The sequence below is a fragment of the Bos mutus genome, chromosome 29 (genome assembly GCF_027580195.1).
Source record: "Bos mutus isolate GX-2022 chromosome 29, NWIPB_WYAK_1.1, whole genome shotgun sequence".
NCBI lineage: Eukaryota > Metazoa > Chordata > Mammalia > Artiodactyla > Bovidae > Bos > Bos mutus.
The window spans coordinates 33,639,153-33,666,506 of NC_091645.1; the positions used below are offsets into that span (position 1 = coordinate 33,639,153).

General features: G+C 44.1%; 1 protein-coding gene across 2 annotated transcripts in view; it reads left to right on the top strand.

Moving 5' to 3' along the window:
• LOC102266224 (opioid-binding protein/cell adhesion molecule) overlaps window positions 1-27,354 on the top strand; it is a 525,900-nt gene that overhangs the window by 277,391 nt on the left and 221,155 nt on the right. For both annotated transcript variants that reach the window (XM_070365105.1, XM_070365106.1), the window contains exon 2: window positions 8,247-8,479. In XM_070365105.1, the coding sequence (XP_070221206.1) occupies window positions 8,247-8,479 (233 nt within the window). The remainder of the gene's footprint in view (window positions 1-8,246; window positions 8,480-27,354) is intronic.

Below are 27,354 nucleotides of genomic sequence, written 5' to 3' on the forward strand. Positions count from 1 at the left end.
GTAATATTATTTAAAAACCTTATGTACATAAAATCATAAAAGTAGATATAAATGCCTTCACCCTATACCCTCCTGTGACTCGACAATCTAAAATTATGGAGCAGGTGACTTCTCTGGTGGTCCAGTGGTTAAGACTGTGTGCTTCTGATGTGCAGGTCCGACCCCTGATTGGGGAATTAAAATCCCACATGCCATGTAGCCTGGCCAAAAGAAAAGAAAAGGAAAAAAATAAAATTATAGATCATACATATACATAAATCATTTAAAGTTTTCAGCATCAGTGGAGCTGATGATGCCTTATTAAAATTAATTTCTTTGTTGCCTACGAATGTGGTGTCAATATCTGTAAGGATACCTCTTGACTTCAGCCCATGAGCCTTGATGATCAAGTTCTCCTCTACATGGATTCACTCCAACTTTGGGGACTCCCCATCACTCTGGTTTTGAGCCACTTTTCTTGGCAGCGACACCTTGGAGATGCTGGAAGTCCACCTTAGGTGCTTCTCATTAGCCTTAGACAATGGAAATGCTCACTGATGCCCCTGTACTAACAGATGCAAGTCCAGACACTGAAATCTACCTGTGATCAGACCACATCTCCCACACGCATATGTGATATTTGTCTAGAGTGTTGTAAAAATGAAAGCAGTGAATTAAAAAATACAAGTAGAGGACCTGTGGATCTTGTGTGTGTACGTGTGTGTGTGTGTGTGTGTGTGTGTGTGTGGATGGCTCATAGAGAGATACACACATGAAAGTATTTCCAGGGACATCTACTTCACCTTACATGGATCCTTTGTTTTTCCTAGCTTTATTGAGATATAATTGACATATTGTTTTGTTGTTTAGTTGCTAAGTCATGTCCGACTCTCTGCGACCCCATCAACTGTAGCCCACCAGGCTCTTCTATCCATGGGATTTCCCAGGCAAGCATACTGGAGTGGATTGCCATTTCCTTCTCCAGGGGATCTTCCTGACCCAGGGTCAAACTCGTGTCTTCTGCATTGACAGGCAGATTCTTCACCACTGAGCCACGAGGGAAGCCTAATTGACATACAACACTGTGTAAATTTCAGGTGCACAGGATGTTGATTTGGTGCCTTTAATTATTTCAAGATGATTGCCTTTGTAGAATAAGCTGTCACCTCCATCCCATCACATTATTTGCATTTCTTTTTTGTGGTGAAAACATTTAAGATCTACTCTCAAGGATGTAATGCAGTATCATTAGCTATAATCCTATGTGGGCTCTTTTTATGTCAGCTTGAAAAACATTACCTTACATCTTTTAATCATTATAAATATGTGCGGATCACCTTCTAGCTCCTGGTGGGCTGTGGGAGGTGCTGATGGTACGAAGTGAAGACCACCGAGATGGTTCTTATCAGGTGGTATTTACAGCCTAGCAAATAGGTACGTATATAATGAAATCCAGTGCTGTAAATTCTATGAAGAAAACCATCGCATTACAAAGAGGAGGAAATTTAGAACGATATGTCTATATTAGAGATTAAACTCTATTTGCCACTGTCTACTCCTGAAGGCAGACGTGCACACAACATAATTTAGGTATTATCCCAATAACTACACTGGAAATAAAAAGGCATTTTCTAGTTAACTTCAGTTTCTCCAAATGCCAATTGTCAATTCTCTGAATGCAGAATCTATAAAGTTATCTGTAAAGGAGAGACACCATTTGTTAGGCTGGTTTCCAAGACTCGTTCTCCAGCTATCCAGATTATCTAAATGTTCCACAGCTATCTGTGGGTATAAGTGAGATTTATTTTTAATCTGCGTATGTGACATTTATTTTTAACGTAGACTTGATTTTCAGAGACGCATCCTATTGCATTTGGATTTAAGATGATAAAAGCGTCAGTGTCTAGCAAACAGGCGCCGAGGGTTTCCCTGACCGCTTGGTCTCTCTCAAGGATGCTCCCAGCCCCCTGGCACCCTCCATTCCTTGTCCTGCTTTTATTTTCACCGCTTGTCATTCTCTGAAGCTAAGATACCTATTTTCTTGGGTGTTTTTGTTGTAGGATCAAGGGTGTGACCTTTGTCTGCCTCCTTCTGGCATTTCAGCTCCTACAGTGTTACCTAATACACCTTAGACACTCATGAAACACCATTGTGTGAATCATGGCCATTTTTAGTTTTGTATTTTCAGAGGCAAAATATAAAAGTAAGAACAAAATAACGACCACATGGAACCTGGCCAGTCTCACTTTTCAGGATGAGCTGGTTATCTGTCTTCTGTCTGGTGTCTTTAAGGCATGCTAAGCCTCTGCATTTGTGTCCAGCTCTTTGCAACCCTATGGACTGTATGTAGCCTTCCAAGTTCCTCTGCCCATGGAATTTTTTAGGAGAAAATATTGGAGTGGATTACCATTTCCTCCTCCAAGGGTCCCTCTTCCTTGCCCAGGGATCAAACCTGAGTCCCCTGTGTCTCCTGCATTGCAGGCAGGTTCTTTACCTACTGAGCCCTCAGGGAACCCCTTCTTAAAGTCAGTGGTTCTCACAGGGGAGTCCCCAGACCAGAAGCTCTGCCATCATCTGGAAAATGGTTAGAAAGGCAAATTCTCAGCCCACCTCCAACCCACTGCAAGGAAGCTCTTGGGAGTTGGGTTTAGCAATCTGTGTTTTAAAATTCATTTTGCTATACATCAGAAACCAACACAGTATTGTAAGGCAACTATACCCCAATAAAAAATAAAAATAAATGAGGGTTCAGGATGGGGAACACATGTATACTAATTAAATAATTTTCTATTAAAGAAAAAAAAAAAGAAAAAAAATTTTCAAATCAAATTAAAAATTAAAAAAAAGCTCTCTAGGTAACTTTGATGCAAAACAAAGTTTGAAAACCACTGTCTTAAGGCATGGGTTTCCCCTAACTGTAATTCCCACCTCTGACCCAAAACCAAACTGGGTGACTTAATGTGTGTGAGTCTCTCAGTCGTGTCTGACTCTTTGCAACCCCATGGACTGTAGCCCACCAGGCTCCTCTGTCCATGGAATTCTCCATGCAAGAGTACTGGAGTGGGTTGCCATTACCTCTTCCAGGGTACCTTAATCCCATATTGCCTGTTCAGCAGAGCTGAATGTGGTGCTTTGCAAGAAGACCCCTTTCCATCACTGTCTTTCAAGTGTTTCTTTACTCTCTCTGATTCTGCTTTCCACTCTTTTCACACATAGCTAGAGGTGTTTTATGGCTGTGAAAAACACTTCCAAATGTTCTTCCAGCTCTCTAGGACTGTTATCTCTTAAGAGAAAATTAATTAAGTACCGTAAATTTGAAGGAAATTTTGGTTGACCTCATTATTTGGGTTCTTAAACCACACACACTTTTTTTTTTTTTTTTTTTTAGATTAAGGAGGCAACCACAGCCTGGAAGTACAGAACTCTCTGCCATCCGGGGGTCATCTACTCAAGGGGTACACGAGGCTTTCCATTGGCTGTATGCAGGGCTCTGAGAATGCGTCCCGCCTGGAGGGTCAATTTGGACTGACTTGTCTCAGAGTCAGCTCCTACCAGACCCTGCAGCGATATGAACTGATGCCACTCACCCCCAACCTGCAGTTGTAGGTCTTACACAAGGAAGTATATCTAAAGCATTACATTTTTCAAGATCTAAGATGTCCTAACATGGATCTGCCACGAAAGTGCCTGTGTTTGGATTGTAGTTCTGACTCTTTCTGACCGCTCCACTTGACTATTTGTCCAGGAGAGAATGTTCCTTTACTTCCATTGTCACCTCCGCCACTCTTACCAATCTGTCATCAAGTGGAGCATCAGTCTTGAAGAAGAGTCCCCACAACATAAAGCAGACAAGTCCAGAAGGAAATGGAACAGTTTTTTTTTTTTTTTTTTTGTCAGTAATGAATTTATGGCAAAACTGCTACCTTCTCCTTCTTGGAATTAGAATCCAGAGAGATAGAGATGCTTTCTGACAGAGGGCATGTGATTTGGAACATTAAAATAAACAATATTTCAATTTTTCCCACCTTTCTCAGTATATTGGGTTAACCAAAGTGCTTCCAAGTAACAAAATAACCTATCTTTAATAGCCATTTCATAAAGCCTAGTAAAATATTAGCAATATACTGTCCAGATATTGAGAAATTGAATGAATTTAATACTGGGTTACAAAGCCCTTTGCAAGTCAGGTATTTTCCAATTCATTGCTTTAAAAGAAATTGAAGGAGGAATTAATTGAATTGTCAGCTGTGAGATCATTAAAATAATTTTTGAAGCTATTTTACTTTGTGGTTTTGGGCATATATTTTGGAAGAGGTAGGTACAAAGAATTGAATGACACTGCTATACAAGATTTTCCTTTCCATCTTCTTGCTTCTGTGAACTTGGTTTCTTTCAAAGCAAAATAGGAATAGAATTGATCCTGAGCTCTCACTCTAGTTAGTATAATGATACTTATTGACGATATAATAACCAGAAAAGCCTTCTCCATCCCATTAAAAGCTATATTTCCAGTAAAAGTTTACTTCTAATGTTTAATTATTACTTAACAACATGTACAGAATATTTATAGCATTTAATCAATATTAACCTTATAACAATAACTCATTCTAAAAGAAACTATTATTATTCAGAACTTTACAGTCACAGAATATGAAAAAAAATTAAATTTCAAACTCTACATTTTATATATATTGTTGCAAATAAATATGATAGCTGATCAATAAAAGATTTTCAAGCATAAAATACTTTATCAGGATAAAATTCTGCAGATAAAATCCTGCAGAGAATATATATAATAGATACACAAGTTCAAGTTTAAAAAATGAGCAGTGCACATTTTATGACTGTTAGAAAAGAGCTTGTTCATAAATTTTGAAAGCAAACAATCATGAGTATCAAATCACTATGGTGTTTAAAATTGTATAGAGATATATAGAAAGGAACATTATGACATTTTAATTTTAAAATGTGAATATTCTCCATAGACCAAAAATGCATCCTTTGCAACTATTACTTAAACTTTAAAAATATTATGTCAGCTTAAAAATGGGCAAAGGATTACATAATTGACCAAAGTAAAAACAAGTCTATCATTTGCACTCTCCTGTGTATGTGGTCCCAGGGTCTGGGATACCATACCCTTCGGTTTGCCTGGATTTACTGTCTGCTTCCAGGTTGGCCAATTCCTCAAGCTGTACAGTTGGGATTTAACCTTCAGGAGTCATTCCAACAGGAATTTGACCTTCATGAAAATACAGCTATTATTAAGAAAGTTGGCACATTAATTCTTATTTGCAAGAATTTACTCTCTTATTTGAGAGTAAATGAATGAGTTTGTCAGATTTTTTTTCCCACTAAGACATGCCTTTGGAAGTGAAGAGCAGAGAGCGCCAATTAGGGATTGAGTCTTCACAAGGGAAATGACAGTCACTGTAGAACAAAAATGCACAGAAGGGAAGCTAGAGTCCCAAGGAGGCCAAGGAGACAACATGACCTCAGTTTTTCTTTTTCTTTTTTTTTAAATTAATTTACTTTTTATTGACTTTTTATTTACTTTTTATTTATATATTTGACTTACAATGTTGTTTTAGTTTTAGGTGTACAGTAAAGTGACAGGGTGTTTTATAAAACACACATATATATGTATATATTCATTTCAGTTCAGTTCAGTTGCTCAGTCGTGTCCGACTCTTTGCGACCCCATGAGCTGCAGCGCTCCAGGCTTCCCTGTCCATCACCAACTCCTGGAGCCTACCCAAACTTATGTCCATTGAGTTAGTGATGCCATCCAACCATCTCATCCTCTGTCATCTCCTTCTCCTTCTGCCCTCAATCTTTCCCAGCATCAGGGTCGTTTCAAATGAATCAGCTCTTCACATCAGGTGGCCAAAGTATTGGAGTTTCAGCTTCAGCGTCAGTCCTTCCAGTGAATATTCAGGACTGATTTCCCTTTGAACTGACTGGTCAGATCTCCTTGCAGTCCGAGGGACTCTCAAGAGTCTTCTCCACACCACAGTTCAAAATTCTTCAGCGCTCAGCTTTCTTTACAGTCCAAATCTCACATCCATACATGACTACTGGAAAAACCATAGCCTTGACTAGACGGACCTTTGTTGGCAAAGTAATGTCTCTGCTTTTTAATATGCTGTCTAGATTGGTCATAACTTTCCTTCCAAGGAGCAAGTTTCCTTTAATTTCATGGCTGCAATCACTATCTGCAGTAATTTTGGAGCCCCCAAACATAAAGTCTGACACTGTTTCCACTGTTTCCCCATCTATTTGCCATAAAGTGATGTGACCAGATGCCATGATCTTAGTTTTCTGAATGTTGAGCTTTAAGCCAACTTTTTCATTCTCCTCTTTCACTTTCATCAAGAGGCTCTTTAGTTCCTCCTCACTTTTTGTCATAAGGGTGGTGTCACCTGCATATCTGAGGTTATTGATACTTCTCCCGGCAATCTTGATTCCAGCTTGTGCTTCCTCCAGCCCAGCGTTTCTCATGATGTACTCTGAATATAAGTTAAATAAGCAGGGTGACAATATACAGCCTTGACATACTCCTTTTCCGATTTGGAACCAGTCTGTTGTTCCATGTATATATATCCTCACTTATATTCTTATATATTCTCTCACTTATATTTTATATATTCTTCTCATATATATATACCCTTTTTTAGATTCTCTTCCCTTATAGGTTATTACAAAATGCTGAGTAGAGTGCACTGGGCTCTACAGTAGGCCCTTGTTGTTTACCTGTTTTATATATAGTAGTCTGTGTCGTTAATCCCAAACTCCTAATGTATCCCCCCTCTTGCCCTTTGGTAACCTTAAGCTTGTTTTATGTGTTTGAGAGTCTGCTTCTGTTTTGTAACTAAAATCATTGGTACCATTCTTTAAGATTCCACAGGTAAGTGATATCACATGGTATTCATCATTCTCTAACTTATTTCACTCAGTATGAGAATCTCTAGATCCATCCATGTTGCTGCAAATGGCATTGCTTCATTTTGTTGCCTATTAGTGGTGGTGGTGGTGGTGGTGTAGTCACTAAGTCACTAAGTTGTGTCCAACTCTTATGACCCCATGGACTGTAGCCACCAGACTCCTCTGTCCATGAGATTATCCCAGCAAGAATACTGGAGTTCCTCCTCCAGGGGAACTTTCTGACCCAGGGATCGAACCCACATCTTCTGTGTTTCCTGCATTGACAGGTAGATTCTTTCCCACTGAGCCACCAGAGAAGCCCAGCTGAGTAACATTGTATTGTATGTACACCACATCTTTACCAATGCTTACGTTGCTTCCAAGTCTCAGCTATTGTAAATAGTGCCGCTATGAATGTAAGGGTTCATGTGTCTTTTCAAATTATGGTTTTCTCCAGATATATGCCCAGGAGTGGGATTGCAGGATCATATGGTAACTCAGTTCTCCATATAATTTACACTAGTTTACATTCCCACCAATAGTCACAGCCTCCAACTGTTGGGAAGGGTAGGCGAGTGTATGTGAGGTAGAGATCAGCTTCTTACCTTGGCGATCTTGGTGACGACCAGCTGATGTCAACTGCATTGTTCTCAGGGGTAGGCAGGGCATGTGAACAGGAGGAAGAATTCTGCTTGGCCACTTTCTCCTTCCCTCTCCTGAAATCTGAAGAGAGAGCCTTATTTCTACCTCCGGACTGTTGGCTTTCTACAGCAAATTTCAAGATCCGTGTTATAACTGTACTTGCAGGGCTTGGGGCAGCTTCGGGGACAGGCAATGACAGTGCGGGGGGCGGGTATGGAGGTGAATGTGTCCCATGTTTGACTTAACGACAAGTGAAGCATTTGCCATATAGATTAGCTGTGATCTGTTTGAAATACCGATGCACTTTCTCTCCCCTCTGGCCCTGGGCCACTTTTCCCACAAGGTGGTAAATGCGCTCGAGAAATGTAAACTAATTTTCATATAAGCCTAAGGGGAAAAATAAGATAGAAAGCAAATATACAGCAAAGATATTCACATAATATGTTTCAAAATCAAATAGAAATGATTTTGTAGCATCAGGTCTTCAGGATGATTCAGGCCACTGTTGCCCTCTATTTAAGAAGTTTTATCAATAATTGATCCCTTTTAACACTTGGTTATGTTATTTCATTTACTCCTGGAACAACAACAGCTGCATTTATAATAGAATCTCTTAACACTCTCTCCCTCTCCTCCCTCCCTCTCCCCACTCTTCCCCTTTCCCCTTTCTTCTCCCCTCCCCTCCCCACTCTCACTCACAGATGTACCATAGATGATCGGGTCACCCGGGTGGCCTGGCTGAACCGCAGCACCATCCTCTACGCCGGGAATGACAAGTGGTCCATAGACCCTCGTGTGATCATCCTGGTGAACACGCCAACCCAGTACAGCATCATGATCCAGAACGTGGACGTGTACGACGAGGGCCCCTATACCTGCTCTGTGCAGACGGACAACCACCCCAAGACCTCCCGTGTCCACCTCATCGTGCAGGGTGAGTTGATTGGACAGGGTGCTGACGTTCCCGTCAGCGATGCAGAGGGCACATGATCTCAGTCTGTGCTTCCCCCTCCTGTAGAAAGACACAAAAAGCCATTCCTCAGTCTCAGTCCAGAGACTGAGTGTGTCCTGGATCCCTTCCACCTGTGGGTGTCTTGACTAAGCGCTGAGGATCTTCACAGAGCTTCTCAGGTTTATCTCTGGTCCTTCTGTTCTCATTCATAGGTTGTTTGGTATTGTTGAGTTGGTTGAGCTTTCTAGGGTTGGACAAGATATAGAAATATAATATATCATATGTTAGTTACTTAGCACTCTGGAGTTAGGGCAAGATACTTTAGGAAATCGATTGTACTACTCTCTGTTCCTGTTATTTTTCAGAGGCTTAGCTCATGATAAAAGGTTAATAATATTGATGTAAAATCATATGATGTATGGCTGTTTTTGCATAGCTGATGGTTACGTGTGATCTGGAAAGGGGTTCTCAGTGTTGTTTGGCATTGCTGTTGTGTCTGTCTATACCCTTTTAGCCCCAGAGTGGAGCTGAGGTCAAGAGGGATATTAGTCAAAATGTATCTAGGTCTACATTGGAAATAAATTTATATAATTAAAAGGGGGCTCCCTAACTTCCTCTCCTGTTCTCCTTTAAAAATCTGAATTAATATAACCCATGCATAGTATTTAAGAGTTTTGCATTTGAATTTTACTTTGTTGGAGAAAAATGGGGTTGAAAAAATATCAGAATCTCAGATATCAACTATTCAATATTAAGAATTAAAAACTCACGCAGAGAGCAGCCATAAGCTTTGGGGAGGCATCGTAAGGCAGCCCTACAGATGAGCTTATGATGAGCTATCCCCTGCCAACACCCCCGTGACTGTGCAAAGCAATTTCCGTCAGGTATCTATAAATGATGCCAAAGAGGTACTGAGCAGACCAGCCCCCAGCCCCCAGGGACACAGCCTCCCTCCACCAAAGGATGGAATCTTCTCAGTGTCTCCTACTCCAACATCTTGGAGCCATGCATTGAGCTCAGAAGGAAGAATGTATGTGACTTAGCATCAGTAAGTGCCTTTAATCAGATCCCATCTGCAGTCAGCTTAATGGATTTTTTTCAGGTTGTGATTTGTGTGCGGCATTCTTGCTTAGCTAGTATGTATTCCCTCATTCCTGCCTTTCTAAAATATATAATTTTGCTCATTTCGGTTGGTTTCATGGGGAGTTTGAGTAGCGGGTAAAGTCTTTTCATGCTTCAGTCATGTATAAAATTTCAAGGGGACCATTCTTTTCTTTTGGCTGGAGATCTTTGCTAGTGGGCCATCTGGGCTCTGACTCCATAGGCTTTGATAGTGGCCTGAGCATTGCCAGGGCTCTGTCTGCTCCCGGCAGGCCCTGGGGCTGACGTAGCACTTGAAGCTTTGCCTCCATTCAGCCTCCAAACCTTTCTCTGACCCACGTCCCCCCAGACTCCCACATCTGATGCCGCACAAGGACACCTATGCTCCCTGCTGTGTCTCTTCTCCATCCACATCTCACCAGTGGTATGGCTTGGGATGATCATGTCTCGGGAGCTACAAGGCAGCCTGCCATCTGGAGATAAAGACAAGTACCACGTCTGATGCTTCTCCTCTGGTGAGGCCCTCCCCAGGATCAGTCATCTGAGATGAGTGGGGATATCTGCAGAAAACAAGAAAGTGTGAACTCTCACCACCCGCCTGCCACCTGGGCTTGGTTCCAGAGCAGCTGAAATTCTCAGCCTAGGAAGTGACGCCTCCATGGCACCTCTGTGGCCTTGACAGCAAAGTTATCTACAAATTCAGGAAACTCGGCGCTGAAATAAAAAAGAACTGTCAGGCACTATACGGAAACAGACTCAAACAGAACAAGACTCTCACTTTTCAGGAAAGAAGACAGATTGTACAAGCATGTCAAAGTCAACAAAGGCCGTAAAGGGCTCATGGCTCAGAGCTGCAGGGATAATACTGCATAAGAAGCTTGGAAGCAGTTCCTGGGGCTGGATGTGGAAGCCAGTGAGGTCTCTCCATGGGCCTCAGGGCCCTGGGTCATAAAGAGTCTGGGAAGAAGCAGGAAGCAGAGCAATAGAGTCCTTCATCCCAGAGGTCACTTTCTCAAGTCTCCACAATTCAGGCCAAGTGACTTCTGTAGCTCCTATGACATTCAACTCAGAGATCAGGAGGGCGGAAGAGGAAGGGAAATGCCTCCTCTTGGAAATCTTAGCAGACTGGGCTTCACATTCACGGAGAAGCTAAACAAAGGTATCTAGGGAGCTGCCTCCTCCTCCATCTTGGTGAACTATTGCTGGCTTGTCTTTCTTTGGGGACCATTGAGTTTCCAGCAGGTGGAAGCAGAGACCCCATGGCTCAATTAGAAGGAAGCCCGGGAGTCTCTCCCTTCCCAGCAGCGGTCGGCTTTCGTCCAGCCTATAGATTAATTTTTCAGACTTAGTGTTAGTTCAGGTTAGATAAAGATAATGAAAGTTTCCTAATCCTCTTAAAGAAGATTTATCTGACCGAGTAGAAAGCTTTTGGAATACAATAAGGCATGTATAAAACTGAGGCCTAATCTTGCCTTTAATTTCCAACTGCTGATGGGTATTGATTTTGCAATGAGAAAAACTGAGAAATTTCCGAGCTGCAACTTGTCCATGTATATATATGGTATTTATTTATCTCCTGTCCATTTGAGAGTATTAGAATCTCATCACCTCTAGCAGACAAGTGCCATGAGCCAAAGGGCGATCCCGTGGGCTCTGGGCTTTGTTGTTCCCTCCTCCTGCAAAGTGGAGTAACTGAGAGATGCTGTATCACTAAACTCGAAGTCTGTCTGTCCCTGTTTTATAAGGTGGCCTCTCCACATATCTGATGGGATTGATTTTCAAGTCCTTCTCTTTAAGGCAAGAAGCTGCATTTATTAAAAGAATATCACTGGTCCACGAGATACATCTTGACCACCTTGAAGGGATAACTTCAAGGCACCACGTGATGGTGTGTGACAGTGTAGCTGAGACTGTGTGCCTGGTGTATGATGCTCAGTCTGAGACTGCGTACCCAAGCGTTAAGGGAATTCAGAGCACGGGGCTTAGACAGCCAGGGTGGGAAAACCTATCCGGCAGCCCTGTGTGGGATGGAGTGAGGGATGCTCCTCCTGTGATGAGGAGCTGAAGGGCACAGTGATCAGGTCAGGCTGATCACTCAGGCTGTGAGGACAGCAGGCTGTGGGTCTCCCTGTAGGAATGGAGAAGGTTCCTTCAGGAGACATCATCCAAGGGAAATTGCAAGGGTTAATCCCAGGGCTTGAAAGAGGAAGAATTAAAAAGATATCACCTCCCTTTTAGAGTCTGGGGAAATGTTAGATGGTCTTGCTAGTAACTTTGGAGTTAGGCTCCTCAGCCACTGGGAAAGGAAGGTGTTAGGGTTGTGAGCTGTAGGAATAAAGAAAACACAGATGTTACACAGGAGTTACAGAACTGAGAAATGGGTATAATGCAAGACAAGAAGGGTATGTTTGAGATTCATCATAAATTTACTAGCATGAGAGTAGGTATGTTTTGTGAGATTAACTCTTCCTACTAGAGAACAGTGGGACTTCCCAGATGGCTCGGTGATAAAGAATCTGCCTACCAGTGCAGGAGACTCGGGAGATGCAGGTTCAGTCACTCAGTCGGGAAGGTCCTCTGGAGGAGGAAATGGCAACCCACTCCAATATTCTTTCTGGGAGAATCCCATGGACAGAAGAGCCTGGTGGCTGAAGTATATAGTGTTGCTGAGACTCAGACACGACTGAGAGACTGAGTGTGCACTAGAGAACAGCAGGCATAGCACACGGTTTGGGGCATTCTAGGCTTTTAGCAAATGTTTGTAAAACGGACGAAGGACAGACTGATGCAGCAGATGAAATGGCAGAAGAAGGCAGTGATCCTGAAGTCCCTGCAAGCAGATAGGGGCAGGCAGGGAATAGTCAGGCTGTCCAGATGACTCAGAGTGGACAGTGATTGGAAAGAGGTCCTTGGAGGGATGAGGTCATCAATGTGACAAGCCAAGAGACACGTTCTAACAAGGATCAGATGAGTTCTGTGAGCTTGCTTAGTACTTTACAGCACTGGTCACAATCTTTGCCTCATTTGACCCTCACAACAAGCCCTGGGAGACATCAGGGCAGCGACTGTTATCTCCGTTTTGCAAATTAGATCACTGCAGCTTCTGAAGTTAAGAGACCAGCCAGGGTCCCCTGTGAGTCAGCAGCAGAGCAGGTCTGAACCTCGACCACTTGGCTCCACAATCAGTGTCTCTCCAGCACCTGCCACTCCCTCCACTGGCAACCTCATCTAAAGTGATTTCTCTAACCTAGATCCATGGGGACTTACCAGTTCTCCTTTCTTTTTCCCTCTTTTTCCTGCTACTGATGTTTCACTGTACAAACAGAAACTGGGGACAGAGCTCAAAAAGGAAAATGAGAGGGAAGGAGCAGGAGTGGGATGCTAGAGCCGTAAAAGATGGAGAGGCTGAAAGAGAGACAAAGAAAATGATAATTAATTTACCAGTAGCTCATCCCTCCAGGGATATATGTTCTAAATGTTACCTCTTTACCCTGTGTAAGTACTGAGAATGCTGGCCCCTTAGAGGATCCAGAATCCAGTTGTCATTCTGACTGTCGTGAACTCTTCAGCATCCTGGACCCTGTGGACATCCTCCTGTTGCAGTTTCTGTCACTGCCAGGGATCCATAGATAGGAAAATCTGGTGCATCTTTGCTCCTTGGATGTTGGTATCTCTGTCTGCTCTCCTGGCTAGTTCAAAAATCTGTTGACTGCCAGACACTTGCTTTCATGGATCAAACTCCTCTTGCTAAACCCAATTTTAGGCAAAGGGCTAGAAATGATGAATTGTGTTAACAAGTCTGTGCAGTTTCTATATCTGCAAAGACTCTGGGGCTTTGAGCCTGGAGTCAATTCAGGTGAGACCGTGTGGTACCCAAGTTTAGTTCAGCAGGGAAAGAAGTCTGATTCTCCACCCAGTCCGGTCCTATGTTCCACTGGGTGTCAGCCAGTCCCTGCACAGGGCACATGAGTGTAAAATGATCTCAGCTGATCCTCGTAACCTCACTGCAGAGTTCAGACCATACTCATATCTCACAGATAAGGAAACCAAGGCTCAGAAAGAGTCAGAACTTGCCCAAAGATGATGGAGCTACTAAATGCTCTCAGAAATCTCTGCGAGGCTTGTCTTTAGATGAAAGCTCTCAAAATACACACAGTGAATGTTCTCTGCATGATCTCTTTTGACTAGTCTTCACTGAAGCCTTGGGAGAGCGAACAGGAAGTCTCCACATTCCAAGGAAAAAACCCTGAGATTCAGAGTTGATTTCTCCAAGTTGTACTGGCTAGCCAGTGTCAAAGCAGCCCAAATGCCAGGAGTTGTTTTTCCTTTTGTTTTGTTTTTATTGAAGTAGATTTGATTTATAATATTGTCTTAGGTTCAGGTGTACAGTGAAGTGGTTTAGTTATATATGTATGTACATACATATATGTGTACATATATATGTGTGTGTATACATATATATATCTTACGTACATATATATGTTTAAATTATATTTATATTTTGTAGATTATTTCCCTTAGATGTTATTAAAAATATTGAGTATAGTTCCCTGTGGTGTGAAATAGGTCCTTACTGATTATATATTTTATAGACAGTAGTATGTATATGTTAATCACGAACTCCTAATTTACTCCTCCCTTTCCCCTTTGGTAACCATAAGTTAGTTTTCTATGTCTGTGGGTCTATTTCCACTCTGTATGTAAGTTCACTTGTATCATTTTTTTACGATCCCACATGTAAGAGATATCATATGATATTTGTCTCTGTCTTACTTAGTTTGGAGAATTTCTAGGTTCATCCCTGCTGCTGCAAAAGGCATTATTTCATTCTTTTTATGGCTGAGCAATATTCTGTTGTATATCTGTACCACAGCTTTATCCATCCATCTGCTGATGGACATTTAGGTTGCTTCTTTATCCTCACTATTGTGAATAGTGCTGCGATGAAGGAATTTAAATTCTAGACCAAGTGTTGGGTTCACATGCCAGATTGCTAACTCATAGCTGAGTAGAAGGGCAGGTAAATGTTACTATTTGTGAGAAAGATATAGCAGTTCTGAGGTGATGTGGAGAGGGGCGGCTCCTCAGGAGACCACTGTGGGGTGGAGTGGTCCTGGCTGAGGCTGGTCATGGTGGATGGGGGCCGGGCACCTGGGGGACCATCTCCAAAAAGTGGGCGGGGCACGCCTGCCCAGGGGTGCCCACTCCCCGCCAGGGCCTACCTATTTCCAGCTCTTCCTTTGTTACTCACCTCTTTTTCTCCTCTATTTTCCCCTTTTATCCCAAATATTCTTTAAATAGTCATTTAAATTAACATGCATAATTGTGGGCCTAAAGAAAAGCGGGCAGTCAACCTGAAATCCATTTAATTTATTCGGCCTGTATTTTAAATTATAATCACACTTGCTCTTTACAGAGGCAGAGTGGGAATGTGGAAAAGAACAAGACCAGGCATTAAAAAAACTCCCTCCTCAGCCTGAGCTCTGCTCCTCTGTGCCCCTGGCATGTTCCCTTCCTGGCTTCTTATCCCAGGTGAAGAAGACAAGTGAATGTAAATGATTTCCTCCAGGTATACACATGCACACCTTAACCTTACTCCTGTGTGTGTGTGTGTGTTAACAGATATATATGAAAGACATCCTTTTCTTTCCTGCATCACCTGATATTTGTAAACCCCCAAACTCACATCAAATGTTGAATATATGCTCGATTCCTAATTTCAGGGTTGGGTAAACCAAGAAAGCAATTACAACTTAGAAGAATCAGGACTGAAATCGGTGCCTGCAGCAGGCCGTCTGTCCCCAGCAGAGGGAGGCACTTGATGAGTTGTCCTTTACAAGGAGGATGTCCCGTGCAGGCCCTCCAGCTCTGGCCTCAGGGCTGGAATGAGACTCACAATCACAGTCTCTGCAGCTGTCCTGTCCCTTCCCTCACGTTGTGTTATGCAGACATCTGTTGGAATTAGACACATCTCATGGCTGAAACCAGAGAAGGCAATGGCAACCTACTCCAGTACTCTTGCCTGGAAAATCCCATGGATGGAGGAGCCTGGAGGGCTGCAGTCCATGGGGTCACTAAGAGTCGGACACGACTGAGCGACTTCACTTTCACTTTTCACTTTCATGCATTGGAGAAGAAAATGGGAACCCACTCCAGTATTCTTGCCTGGAGAATCCCAGGGAAAGAGGAGCCTAGTGGGCTGCTGTCTATGGGGTCCAGCAGAGTCAGACACGACTGAAGCAACTTAGCAGCAGCAGCAGCATGGCTGAAACAGAATCAGTGGTCATCTCCACTCAATCTTCTACATTATCACGTCTTTCCTGACGTCATGCGTAGTTGCTGACAACACAGTACAAAAACAATAAAAAAAAAAAATTCTCATTTTATCAAGTCTCTACTTCCCCTGTTGTGAGGAGGAATATGGGACTATGTTCAGCTCTGCTTAGAAACTAAAATGATAACATACACAGTTTTTCAGGTTTTGTAATTGCTTCTTTTGTGGCTCATGGAATTCCATCCTCCTCTCCATGAAATATGCAGGTCCAGCCTCCCGCTAGCCTGGGTCTGGAGACTATATGCTCAGTTCCTCCAGTAACACTCATGATCTTTAAATTATAGGAGCAGGAAGAGCTAGGATTTCCCAAGTTGAATGAGACCAAGGCAGAGTCTGATGCTGGATGAACACAAGTCAGGGCTGGAGATAGTTTGAGCTTGTCTGCCAAGAGGGCAATAGTTCCGTGTGGGAGCCCTGGCTTCAGTTGGGTCCATCCAAGTGTGTGAGCCGGTTTGGAGCGCACCACAGAGACTCTGTGATCCAAGATGGTGCTGCCAGTCCTGGCACATGGTCTGGGGACACATACAGGAGCCAGGAAGGGAAGTGGCAGAATCCAGAGCTACCATTTGCTTATTTGCAATGGAACTGAACAAACAGAGTATCATGAAGTCTGCCCTCAGAATTGTCACTGATATGGAGATGTGGGAGAAAATGAAAATGCCCGTTATGTTCTAGTTAATTTGCATGGTGATTTCAGCAGATGTCACTAGCTCAAGTGAATATGAAGAGATCTTTCCTATTGCTGTCAGCAGGGGAAGCAGCGGCACTTTAGAAGAAGGGAAACTTAGTAAATATTCATCAATTCTCGTCATAGTTGAAAGTTCATCAGGACCCTCCTATAGTCAGGATCCCACCTAAGATTTCAGACTTCACTACCACAGGGTTAGTCAATCATAGCCTAGCAACAGAGCCATCTGTGAATTTAGAATGGCGATATTTTCCTACGCGCAGCATGTGGACCCGTATTTGAAGACTATTACTTGTAACCACAAGCCTAGTTCCGAGCCTCTCATTACCAGGTTTTACCGGAAACACAGTGTCTGAGCAACAATACCTCTCTCCTGCACTTTTTCCTGCTTTGGCTTCTCATCAAGGTAGCAAAAATCTTTGACTGTTTTCTCTCTCCTCATTCTCTTCACTCATCATTCTCCTCTGGAAGTTCAGACATTGAAGAACAATAGAAACAAAGTAAAACAATCCCAGGAAAAGCGGTCAAAGATATGCCTTTGAATAATTAGAAACCACGGCTGTCATGTCTGAGTACCAAGCATGACGGTCACTTCACAGACAGGATCCAATTCTGTTTCCCAGTTAACCCAAGCAGGCGGGATGCATTTTCCTAATTTTTTGAATGAGGAAACTGAGGCTCAGAGAGTCTGAGAGTCAAGAGCTGAGAAGAGCTGTGATTTGAGCTCTGCTTCATCTGTAGCGAAACCAGCACCTAACCTCTCTGTGGAACCTCCTCTGGGTTCCCTCCCTTTTCAATAAGTCTCAGACCAGACTGACTCACTTGTTCATTTGCAAGGCACATGCTTGCTTTGCCAGGTTATCTCCGTTTACAGAATCTCAGTCTCGTATCTCTGCAGTCAGGATCTATCCTCCTTAAACCTCTCTCTCTTCTACCTTATGAATCTTAGTGATTATGACTTCTTCCTTGGAGTTAATATCATTGCCACTGAAATCTACATTTCTATTTCTTAATTTCCCTAGTTCTAGCCTCTTATTTCTGATTCTTTCCTGAACTCTCTAAGGTGGGTACCCACTAGGTATCTTTGTGTGCCCCACCCTGGACTTCTCTTCTTCACTCCAAAACCTCTTCCTCCTCTTTTAATTCAAATTTCTATTCACCAACACACCATCCTTGTATAAAACCTTGGCTTCAGTTCTGACTTTCTCTCTCTCTTGATTAGCCATCAAAACAGATGTCATGTCCAATAAAGTCATTCTCTTCCTTCCTGTTCGTTCCCACAACCACAGCCACCAAAGTGCAGCATCTTACCCTCTAGTGACTTTTCACTGTCACGTCCTAATTGCTACCCTACCCTCAGTCTCTGCCTCTTTATAATTCATTTTAACACCGTTGTCTAAATATTCCTGGTGCACACGTCTGATCGTGTCACTTCCCCCTGCTAGCAATTTTAATGACTCCCTATTGACAATGCAATCAAGTCAAAATCTCTTACATCACTTTTCCAAGTGCTAAACAATTCAGGAGCAGACCTCCTTTCTCAGTCTTACTTTCTATTGCTCTGTTTTTATATCCTACACACAACTTAGCCAAACTTGTCCTTGTTAAACCTCCGCCCCTAGTGCCCTGCATTGATTTTCATTTCTCAAACAACTTGTCTGTCTTGAATGCACTTTTCTCTGAATGTCTAAGTTCTCCAGACCCTGTAGAGCAGGACTATCCAGTGGACCTTTCTGTGCTGATGAAAATGTCCTGCATTGTCCAACATGGCAGCTATTAGCCACTTTGAGAACAGGGTTGAGAACTTGAGGTGTGGCTAGTGAACGTTCAGTATTATTTCATATTAAAAAACTTAATTAAAAATAGCCATACATGTTAGTGGCTGTCATAGTGAACAGTGCAGCTTTAGAGTTGCTAAGTCCCCAAGACCAAAGGCCATCTCTGTAATTCCAAACCTTACCTGCACTTGCCTATAGTCCCTGAAACTTCCCATTTCCTACTTCAGCTACTGGTGGGCCTAACTCTTTTCCTCTCCTAGATTTTTCCTTGAAAGCAAGAGCCAGAGTTGGCTCTCTCATTTTTGATATAGTCAAAACTTAGGGATTGCAATCTGAATTGGCAGGACCATATAGATAACTCGTCAACAAATTTATATTGTGCTAGTAATCCATGAAAATAGGGCATCCTCGGTGATCAAGTGGTAAAGAATTCGCCTGCAATACAGGAGACACAGGTTCAGTTCCTGGGTTGGGAAGATCCCCTGGAGGAAGGCATGGCAACCCACTCCAGCATTTTTGCCTGGAGAATCCCATGGACAGAGGAGCCTGGCGGGCTGCAGTTCTTGGGGTCCCAAAGAATTGGACAAGACTGAGTGACTGAGCGTGCGTGTGTGCGTGCACACACACACACACACACACATACATACACACCACAAAAACATATCAACGAGCTTGGATTAATTACCTTCTCCTCATGCTCAGGATAGATTGCTGTATAGTTAAGCATCAAAAAACATTTATTTCTACTGAATAGGGAAGTTATTAGTGAAACTGTTTAAAAAATTCCATAATTTAGAACTTCAGGGGAAAGATGTGACACAGACATTCTTTTTAGTGATATTAGAAATCACCCCAAACAAGATGGCCCAGAGGGCAGCCCTGGCAGGCAGAGTTGGAAGGCATCCCTCCCCACCATCCTGCAGCAATCTGCTGATGGAGTGAATGCCGCATGCTGATTGGCCAGCAAGTACACATTAATGACCAGTTAGCAACTGTGTTCAGGTCAATTAATTTATATTTGTATTTTGCAAGTGAAAGTTGCCCTGTTAGATTATTGATTCTTTGTCCCTGTATTCAATTTGTTTTTAATTGCACCATTGCTGGGCCAGACCCTCCCTCCTGGCAGACTGGCAATAAATCCGCCACCATCTCAACAATCAACAATAAATGTGTCTCTTCATGTCATTATTAATATGCCTCTTGGATGGGTTCGTTACTACGGCTCACAGTTTGTAAGAGCCGGATGGCACACCGCCAGAAGAATTCCTTTTCCCAAGGGCTATTTTGTCGTGATAGGATTGATGTTCTCAGGCCTGTGTGTGTCTGAGAAAAGGGGCCTGGGATTTAATTTAATATAGCTGGAATGTGAGCTCCCTAATCCTCCCCTTATCATAAACAGCTTTAGAAGAAGATTCTGTTGGAAGAGAGATTTTTACCCTCTCTTCCGTTTCTTCCTCTTTTCTACTCACTTTTTTTTTTTTCTTTTTCTTTTCGAGCTTCTTAATTCCTTCTTAATTTCTGCTCAGATAGATGCTTTTCCCCTCTCAAAAACAACATAACAGCTACCTGGGTGATCTAAAATCCCCAGATAAGGGAGCCATGTGTCCCCCAGAAATTGGAGTTTTATTACTGGTTGATTGTTAGTTGGAAGCAGAGGGGAGTTCCCTGTGCTTGATGAGTGAATGGTGATTAACAGAGCTGCAGAAAAGTGGCTCTCATAATGTCACCTTAATTGGGGTCAGTATTGAAAAAGAATAAGAAGGAAATGGCTACCCACTGCAGTACTTTTGCCTGGAGAATTCCATGGACAGAGGAGCCTGGAGGGCTACAGTCCATGGGGTCATAAAGAGTCGTACACAACTGAGGAACTAACACTTTATTTCACTTTCTTAAAGAGATAATCATAAATTCCAGTGTTGTTATTGGTTTTTTCAGTTATTAGAATTTTTCAGGGGGAAGCACAGATTTTAAGTGAATGTATAGGTTGGCACAAGAGACCCTCTGTGTCTACACCAAAGGAGGAATCTAAATGGAACTGCCTACTGTATAAGAGCTTGGCCATGGCCAGAGATCTTGGAACCATCCAAATGTTGGCCATTTGCAAGGCACAAGTAGCTTCAAGATGAATTTTGGCATCCCTTCCTCAAATACAAGGGCTTCCCAGGTGGCTCAATGGTAAAGAATCTCCCGGCCAACGCAGGAAACACAAGCTCAATCCCCAGGTCAGGAAGATCCCCTGGAGAAGGAAATGGCAACTCACTCCAGTAATTCTTACCTGGAAAATCCCATGGACAGGGGAGCTTGATGGGCTACAGTCCACAGGAGTTGCAAAGAGTTGGACACAACTTAGTGACTAACCAACAACAAACAGCCCTCAGATATAGGATGAACAGTCAATGTTTGGTTCAGGATAGAGATTTTCATCCTCAATTTACTGTGAACAGTGCCCATGCACAGAACTTCTTGGTGCAAAGCTCTCCAGTTCAGGTCAAACTGGGCTTGTTGAAAAGAGAGGGGCAGGAGGGCAGGGTGACACCTGCTGTTTCTCTTGATAGGCATCTAAGTGGCCCAAGGAAGTGGGAGTCAGGGGATGTGGGACTCAGGCCAGGATGGTTTAGAAGAGAAGGGGCAAGGGGAAGCTGGGAGAAGACCTGGAGATGCCTGCAGAGGGCCACGGGTACAGAGAGAGGATGCTAAGGGAGGCAAGGGAGTAGAGGAGGTGGGGAGGGGTGGAGAAAAAGAGGAAGAGGAGACTGGAGAGACCAACCCAGGGCTCAGCACACTGCCGACACCTCCCCAGGGAACATGGGGAACCATGTCCAGCCTTCTCTAGCACAAGCACCTCCGTGCCTGGATGCCCTGGGTTCTCTCCACCAGTGGCCCCTCTCCACTGCCCCCCTGCTGCTTTGTTGCATCTCGGTCAGCGTGGCCTCCTGAGAGGCAGGGAGACTAGATGCAGGCACTGTGTGGAACGCAGGCTCAGAAAGTCTCTGACCCACGCTCTCCTGTCTTCCTCCACACCGGTGAGAACTGATCACATCTCTGCCGACTCACGGCTGGGCTTGTGTTTCCCACATGCTGTAATATCCAGGCTAATCCAACAGAAAAGGCAATGTCACTGATAAGCAAAGCCTTAATTCAAACACATGCAGAACAAAATGCACTTATCAAGCTGTTTCTCAATAAGAGGCAAGAAAAATTGAACTCTTGGTTTGACTACTTGCTCAGTGATCTTAAATGAGTTACTTAATCGGGCTAAGTTTCAAGGTCTTCATTTTAAATTTGGGGAAATAAAGCCTGCCCTTGCCTTCCTTCTTCTTAGGGTTGTTCTACATTAAGTGGACAGAAACATGGACAGGGGCTTCCCAGGCGGCTCAGTGGGTGAAGAATCGCCTGACAAAGCAGGAGATGCAGGGGATGCAGGTTCGATCCCTGCATCTGGAAGATCCCTTGGAGGAGGGCATGGCAACCCACTCCAGTATTCTTACCTGGAATAGTCCGTGGGCAGAGGAGCCTGGCCGGCTACAGTCCATGGTGTCACAAAAGAGTCAGACACAGCTTAGCACCTAAACAACAACTCTATCATAGGTCCTGTGCAACTTTTAAAATGATTTGTTTTAGACTGTTAGGATAATTAACCTACCTTCTGAGTTTGCATGACTGGTGTTATGCTAGGGTGATTCATTAATACTTATAAGTCTGAACCCTCTACTCATCCTTACACAGTCTTGTCACATTAAAATATAGCCACTGACCCCTTACATTTTAATAAATTATGCTGGGTTTTATGGATAATAATGGAAGGCATTATTCCTTCTGAATATATCTGAATGTGTGCAATATTCCTATTTTTGAAGTTTGGTGTCTCTCTTATTATTTTTATTTTTTAAATTAATTTTTATTGGAGTATGGTTGCTTTACAACGTGCTCTGTGGTGACCTAAATGGGAAAGAAATCCAAAATAGAGGGGATATATGTATACATATAACTGACTCATTTTGCTATGCGATAGGAACTCACACAGAAATTTAAAACAATTGTCATTCTTGTTATTTTTAAGTATTCTTCTCTTAACTATTTTATATTGTTGTCATAATTTTATAGTCTCATGTCCAAAAGGTACTTCTGAATAAAACATCTACAATTAGGCTTATTGAAAGAGAATTAAGAAGTAGACAACTTTGAATCAAAAGAGTAATAGCACAAAATCATTATCAAAGGTTCTGTTTTCCTTAAGAACCTTCCATCTGACATAAATATGCAAAACTTAAAGATATTTCTAAAACCCATGTGGCTCAGACGCTAAAGGATCTGCCTGCAACGCAGGAGACGTGGGTTCGATCCCTAGGTCAGGAAAAAATCCCCTGGAGAAGGGTATGGCTGCCCATTCCAGCATTCTTCCCTGGAGAATTCCATGGACAGAGGAGCCTGGTGGGCCACAGGCCATGGGGTCACAAAGAGTCAGACACAGTTGAGAGACTAACACCAGCATTATATACCAAAAGGCATAGCTTCATTTCTGATGAATTATCCTTATTGCTCTCACATCCAAAATAAAGTAAGAGAAGTCTATGCTTGCATTTCAATAGGAAAAAGAAAAAAAAGTCTGGCTGCTGTGCACACGTCCCCACGTGTCCACTTTAAACGCCCCACCAACGGGAGTGTGAATCGAGGGGCCTGCGCCCTGGCCGTTGCTAATCCAGAGCACCGACAACTCACAGCAGAATCAGAGAGCACAGAATAGCTACTTGAGGAATAAAGCTTCTCGGCCCTTGGTTCCGCAGCAGCAGGGTGGAAAGTGAGGGGACAGGAAAATCAAAGTCCCTTTAAAAAAAGTGATCACGCATGGAGGCAAAATGTCCCCACAGCAGGAAAGAAAGTGGAAAACACACCAAATCAATCACCTTCAAAATAAGGCTTACAGTCTTCTGCTGCATAAGATGTAGGTGGGGAGGGGAGAGTGAGCCCGGCAGCTTGAAAAGTCTTTTATTAAACTGCATGCCGGTTGCCCTGGCGCAGACAGGAAAACGCAATTAAGGTCAGGCCATTAAGAAGCTGCCCAAGGATGGCGCTGAGAAAGGACAGGAGGAGGCCTGCAGGAGCCCAGGAAACTCACTCTGAAAAAGCGCCAGGCGGGGAGAAGGACCTGGGAAGGGATGGCTCTGAACGGAGGCCCAGTGACATGCGGAGGGAAGGCAGAAGGGAATCCATGCTTCTCAGGGCCCCTGGAATGGCCCGGGCATTTCTCCCAGTCCTGTCTTCCCTTGGCCCCGTTTGGGATAATGTGTCCCCGTGGGACATTCACGGTCAGGAGGGTGGTCAAAGGGCAGGCACGGCATCACGTGGGTTTCACTCTGGCCCCCTGGTCACCCTTCCTCTCCTTAGACACATTCAGGTTCACGTCTACCTGCTGACCCAGAAGAGCAGGTGTGGAGCCCAGGTAAGACTCACACCCACCCCACCCCCACCTCTGCTCCATCGGTGGGACCAGGCTGAGCTGAACGAATCTGCTCATGAGGAGCCTGACCTCCCATTGGAAGCTCCAGAGACACATGTGCTTGAGAGCTGTCTCTGGTTTGGGGATTTGCTGGCTGTGAGGTGTGGCTGGCTCGTCACAGAAAGCACCAGGCGGTGGTGACAGGCCCTGCTCCCACCTTCTCAGACCAACCCCGGCACACCCCCGTGCCTGCCCTGTTGCAAGGCCTCCCCTACAAAGACCTGGAGGTGTTATTCCAGGAGCTCAGATCTTCCAAGGGTCACACTGCCCCGATGTCGCTCTGTGACACTGTGCCAACACCTCTGGTCACACATCTGATTTCCCCACCAAGATACAAACTGTGAAGTCGGAGACCACATTTCCACCTCTCTGTGGACACAACCGTTTGAACAGGGCCTAGCGTGGGTTAGATGCTAAAGATGTTTATTAAATGTGTCTGGTGTGTAATGAACAATCAATAAGTATTAAATGAGAAGATGATGGAAATATTCAGAGGAGGGCAACAAGTGGATGTTGGCATGTGTGTTCCCAAATCAACCCCAAGCTCACACTGGACACATATAGCCATGAGTATGGTGCTGACCAGCACTTCTTCCTTCCTCGACGGGCAGAGGATGAATTCCTGAGTCAAGAGTGGGTGAGGCAGTGTTTGTCTGCACAGCAGCCTGGCCGCTGTCTCTTGTACTGATGCTGGGCTGCAGGGTCCTTCCTGCCTTCCCCGGGCAATGTCCTCACCATGCTCTCAGTCTCTTTCCCTTTAGAGGAGCTTAAAGCCTTTAGGTGGCCTCTAAAAGGCTCAGGGTTTGCAGGATGCCCACAGCGCCCAGGCTCCAGATCTTTCTATCCCAGGCCTTTCTGACTCCATTTACTGCTGCAGGAGCCTGGGGAGCCATGACCGGGCCACAAGAGCAGGTTTCTGGAAGCTTTCTTGCAGAAACAACATCAGCTGCAAAGTGCCCCATGTGGCCGCAGCGAGAGGGGTTTTATAGACTTCTCTGATGTTAGGAAGGTGAAAACCGTTTCCAGGTGTAATATAATTTGGAACATGCTCCCATTTTCTTCAGAAGCTATTGCCCTGAAGTGGTTTTCTGTCTCCGGCCGTGAATGTTTCCGGAGCTGCAGCTATGTGACTCAAAGCCATCTCAGTACTGGCTGAGTAGGGTTTGTCGCTGAGTCATTTCTTACCTCTTTCCACGAGGGCCCCGCTAACATCTCCTGTCCTGACTTTGTTGCTGTTATTGTACGGTCCCTCAGTTGTGTCTGATTCTTGTGACCCATGGATTGTAGTCCGCCAGGCTCCTCTGTCCATGGAATTCTCCAGAAAAGAATACTGGAGTGAGTTGCCATTTCCTTCTCCAGGGGATTTTCCCGACCAAGGGATCAAACCTATATCTCCTGCATTGACAGGTGGATTCTCTACCACTGAGCCACCTGGGAAGCCATGTCTTTACTTTACTGCATCCTAAAGTGTCCTATGTCCCTCTTCCTCTTCAGCTTCTTCTGTCCTGCACCCTCCAACCCCAGGTTGGCCCCTCACCCACCTCCAGCTTCAGGGAAGGCCTGAGGGCAGCCATGTTGCCAGTACATCACCATACATTTACATCTGGTTGGCCTGCAGACAGGTTGATTATGCAAAGTTTTCTCAGCAGTGGAAGATTCTGCTTGAATTCTGGAACTTTCTATTACACAGAACACAGCTGGGAATGAAAGGGCGCAGCCCCTGCTCTCCCTCAGAGGAGGGTGTGAATGTGGTGGATTTGGAGAGATCGATGGACCAGATGTCAGCAGGTCAAGGCCAAGGACAGAATTCATCCACCCAGGCCCTGGCCTCTCCCTGGGTGCCACCTTGCCCAAAGTTCAGAGAAAAGGCAGAAAGTGTGCCCTCTGGCCAGCTGAGACATTCTCAGCTTCTCCCTGTAGGTAAATTTAGAGGGTCTGTTTGCTGAAAGAAGTTCTTAGGCCACCAGCCTGGCTTTTCATCAGGTGTCGAATGCTGTACTGTGAGGTCCTAGTCCATTCTATTTCTTCTGAGCCAGGTAGGACCCTGAAGTAGGGCCAGGTTGCCAGATTCCGTTTGTATAAAATAACCCCATGGGTATAAGAGCACTGTGTGGTGAGTCCAAAGATCTGGAAGACATGTTAGTGTCCATGATTTATACCCTGAGGCACTGGGTCAACCTCCCTGGATCTGGTTCTCAGTCTATAAAGTAAGCAAGCAGAAGTGGACGGTCTCGGAAGTTCATTCCCACTCTAAAATTCTAGAGTTTTGTTTTAGGGGTTATGGACTTCGTGTATGTCTTTTTTCTCCTTCTACAGATGGTTTTATATTGTAGTCTGCCCATTGTTTCATTTGTTCACACACTGAATATTTAACACCGACTGTGTGAAACCGTGTTCCGTGACAAGTCTTGAGGACCACACCTGTATTAGGCACTTTGCTTCAGACAGAGGATAACACAGATCTGCCTTTCGTAGGGTTACACCTATACTTCCTCCCACTGTGTTCTAAGCCTTGGGGGAAGAGATGGCTTGTGCCAAGCTGAGAGCCTGCAATGTGCGATGGGGATGCTAACACAATGTTTGCAGAACAGAGTTAAGACAAACCCCACTTTCATTCTAAAGTTTGCCCTACTTTTGTATTTTTTTTTAATGGGAAAAGAGGACACTGACAAGGAAGAAGAGTCACTCTTAAATTATGGAGTTTCCCTTTTCATTAATTAAGGGAACACTCTGGGGAATGGTGCAGCAGGTGAATGGCTGACCTACTGGTCCATCTTACCCTAAACATTCTAAGATATTCCAGGTGGGTTTTATCTCCTGGATAGCAAACAATGGCTTCTTAAAAAATCAGTTAAACTACTTCATCATTTGTTGAATGTCAGTTATATCCGTGCTGTGTTAGGAATTATGAGGAGAAGACATGTTCAGGGAAGGTTTCATTCTTGAGGGGAGACAGAATACACCCTCATGAACCAACTAGAGACAACTGTTTACACTGAGCACTCGGGAAAGCGTACTTAGGTTTGGCCGGCTGTGCTTTGCCAGCAGACTGACATGATATTTTCTCTGGGCTGTCGTGGGGGCACCTCCAAGTCAACGTGTCCGGAACTGAACTCACGTCCATCACGCACCTGCGTCTCTGCTCTTGGGGTTTGGCATCACTGTTCGTCTAGTTCCCTGAACCAGAGCCATGAGCATCCTTCTAGAGGCCTCTGTCCTCAGCCCCTGTAGCGAACAGGACAGCCTTAGTCTCCTGGAGCTGCTGCATAAAATAGCACAGGTGGAGGGTTAAATGATCGACACTCATTGTCACACAGTCTGGAGGCTGCAAGTCTGAACTCAAGGTGCCAGCAGGGCTGGTTTCTGGGGAGAAGGCTCTCTTTCTGGCTGCAGCAAATGGCCTTCCAGCTGTGTCCTCACATGGCCCCTGTGTGTGTGTACACGTAGAGCAAGCTCTCG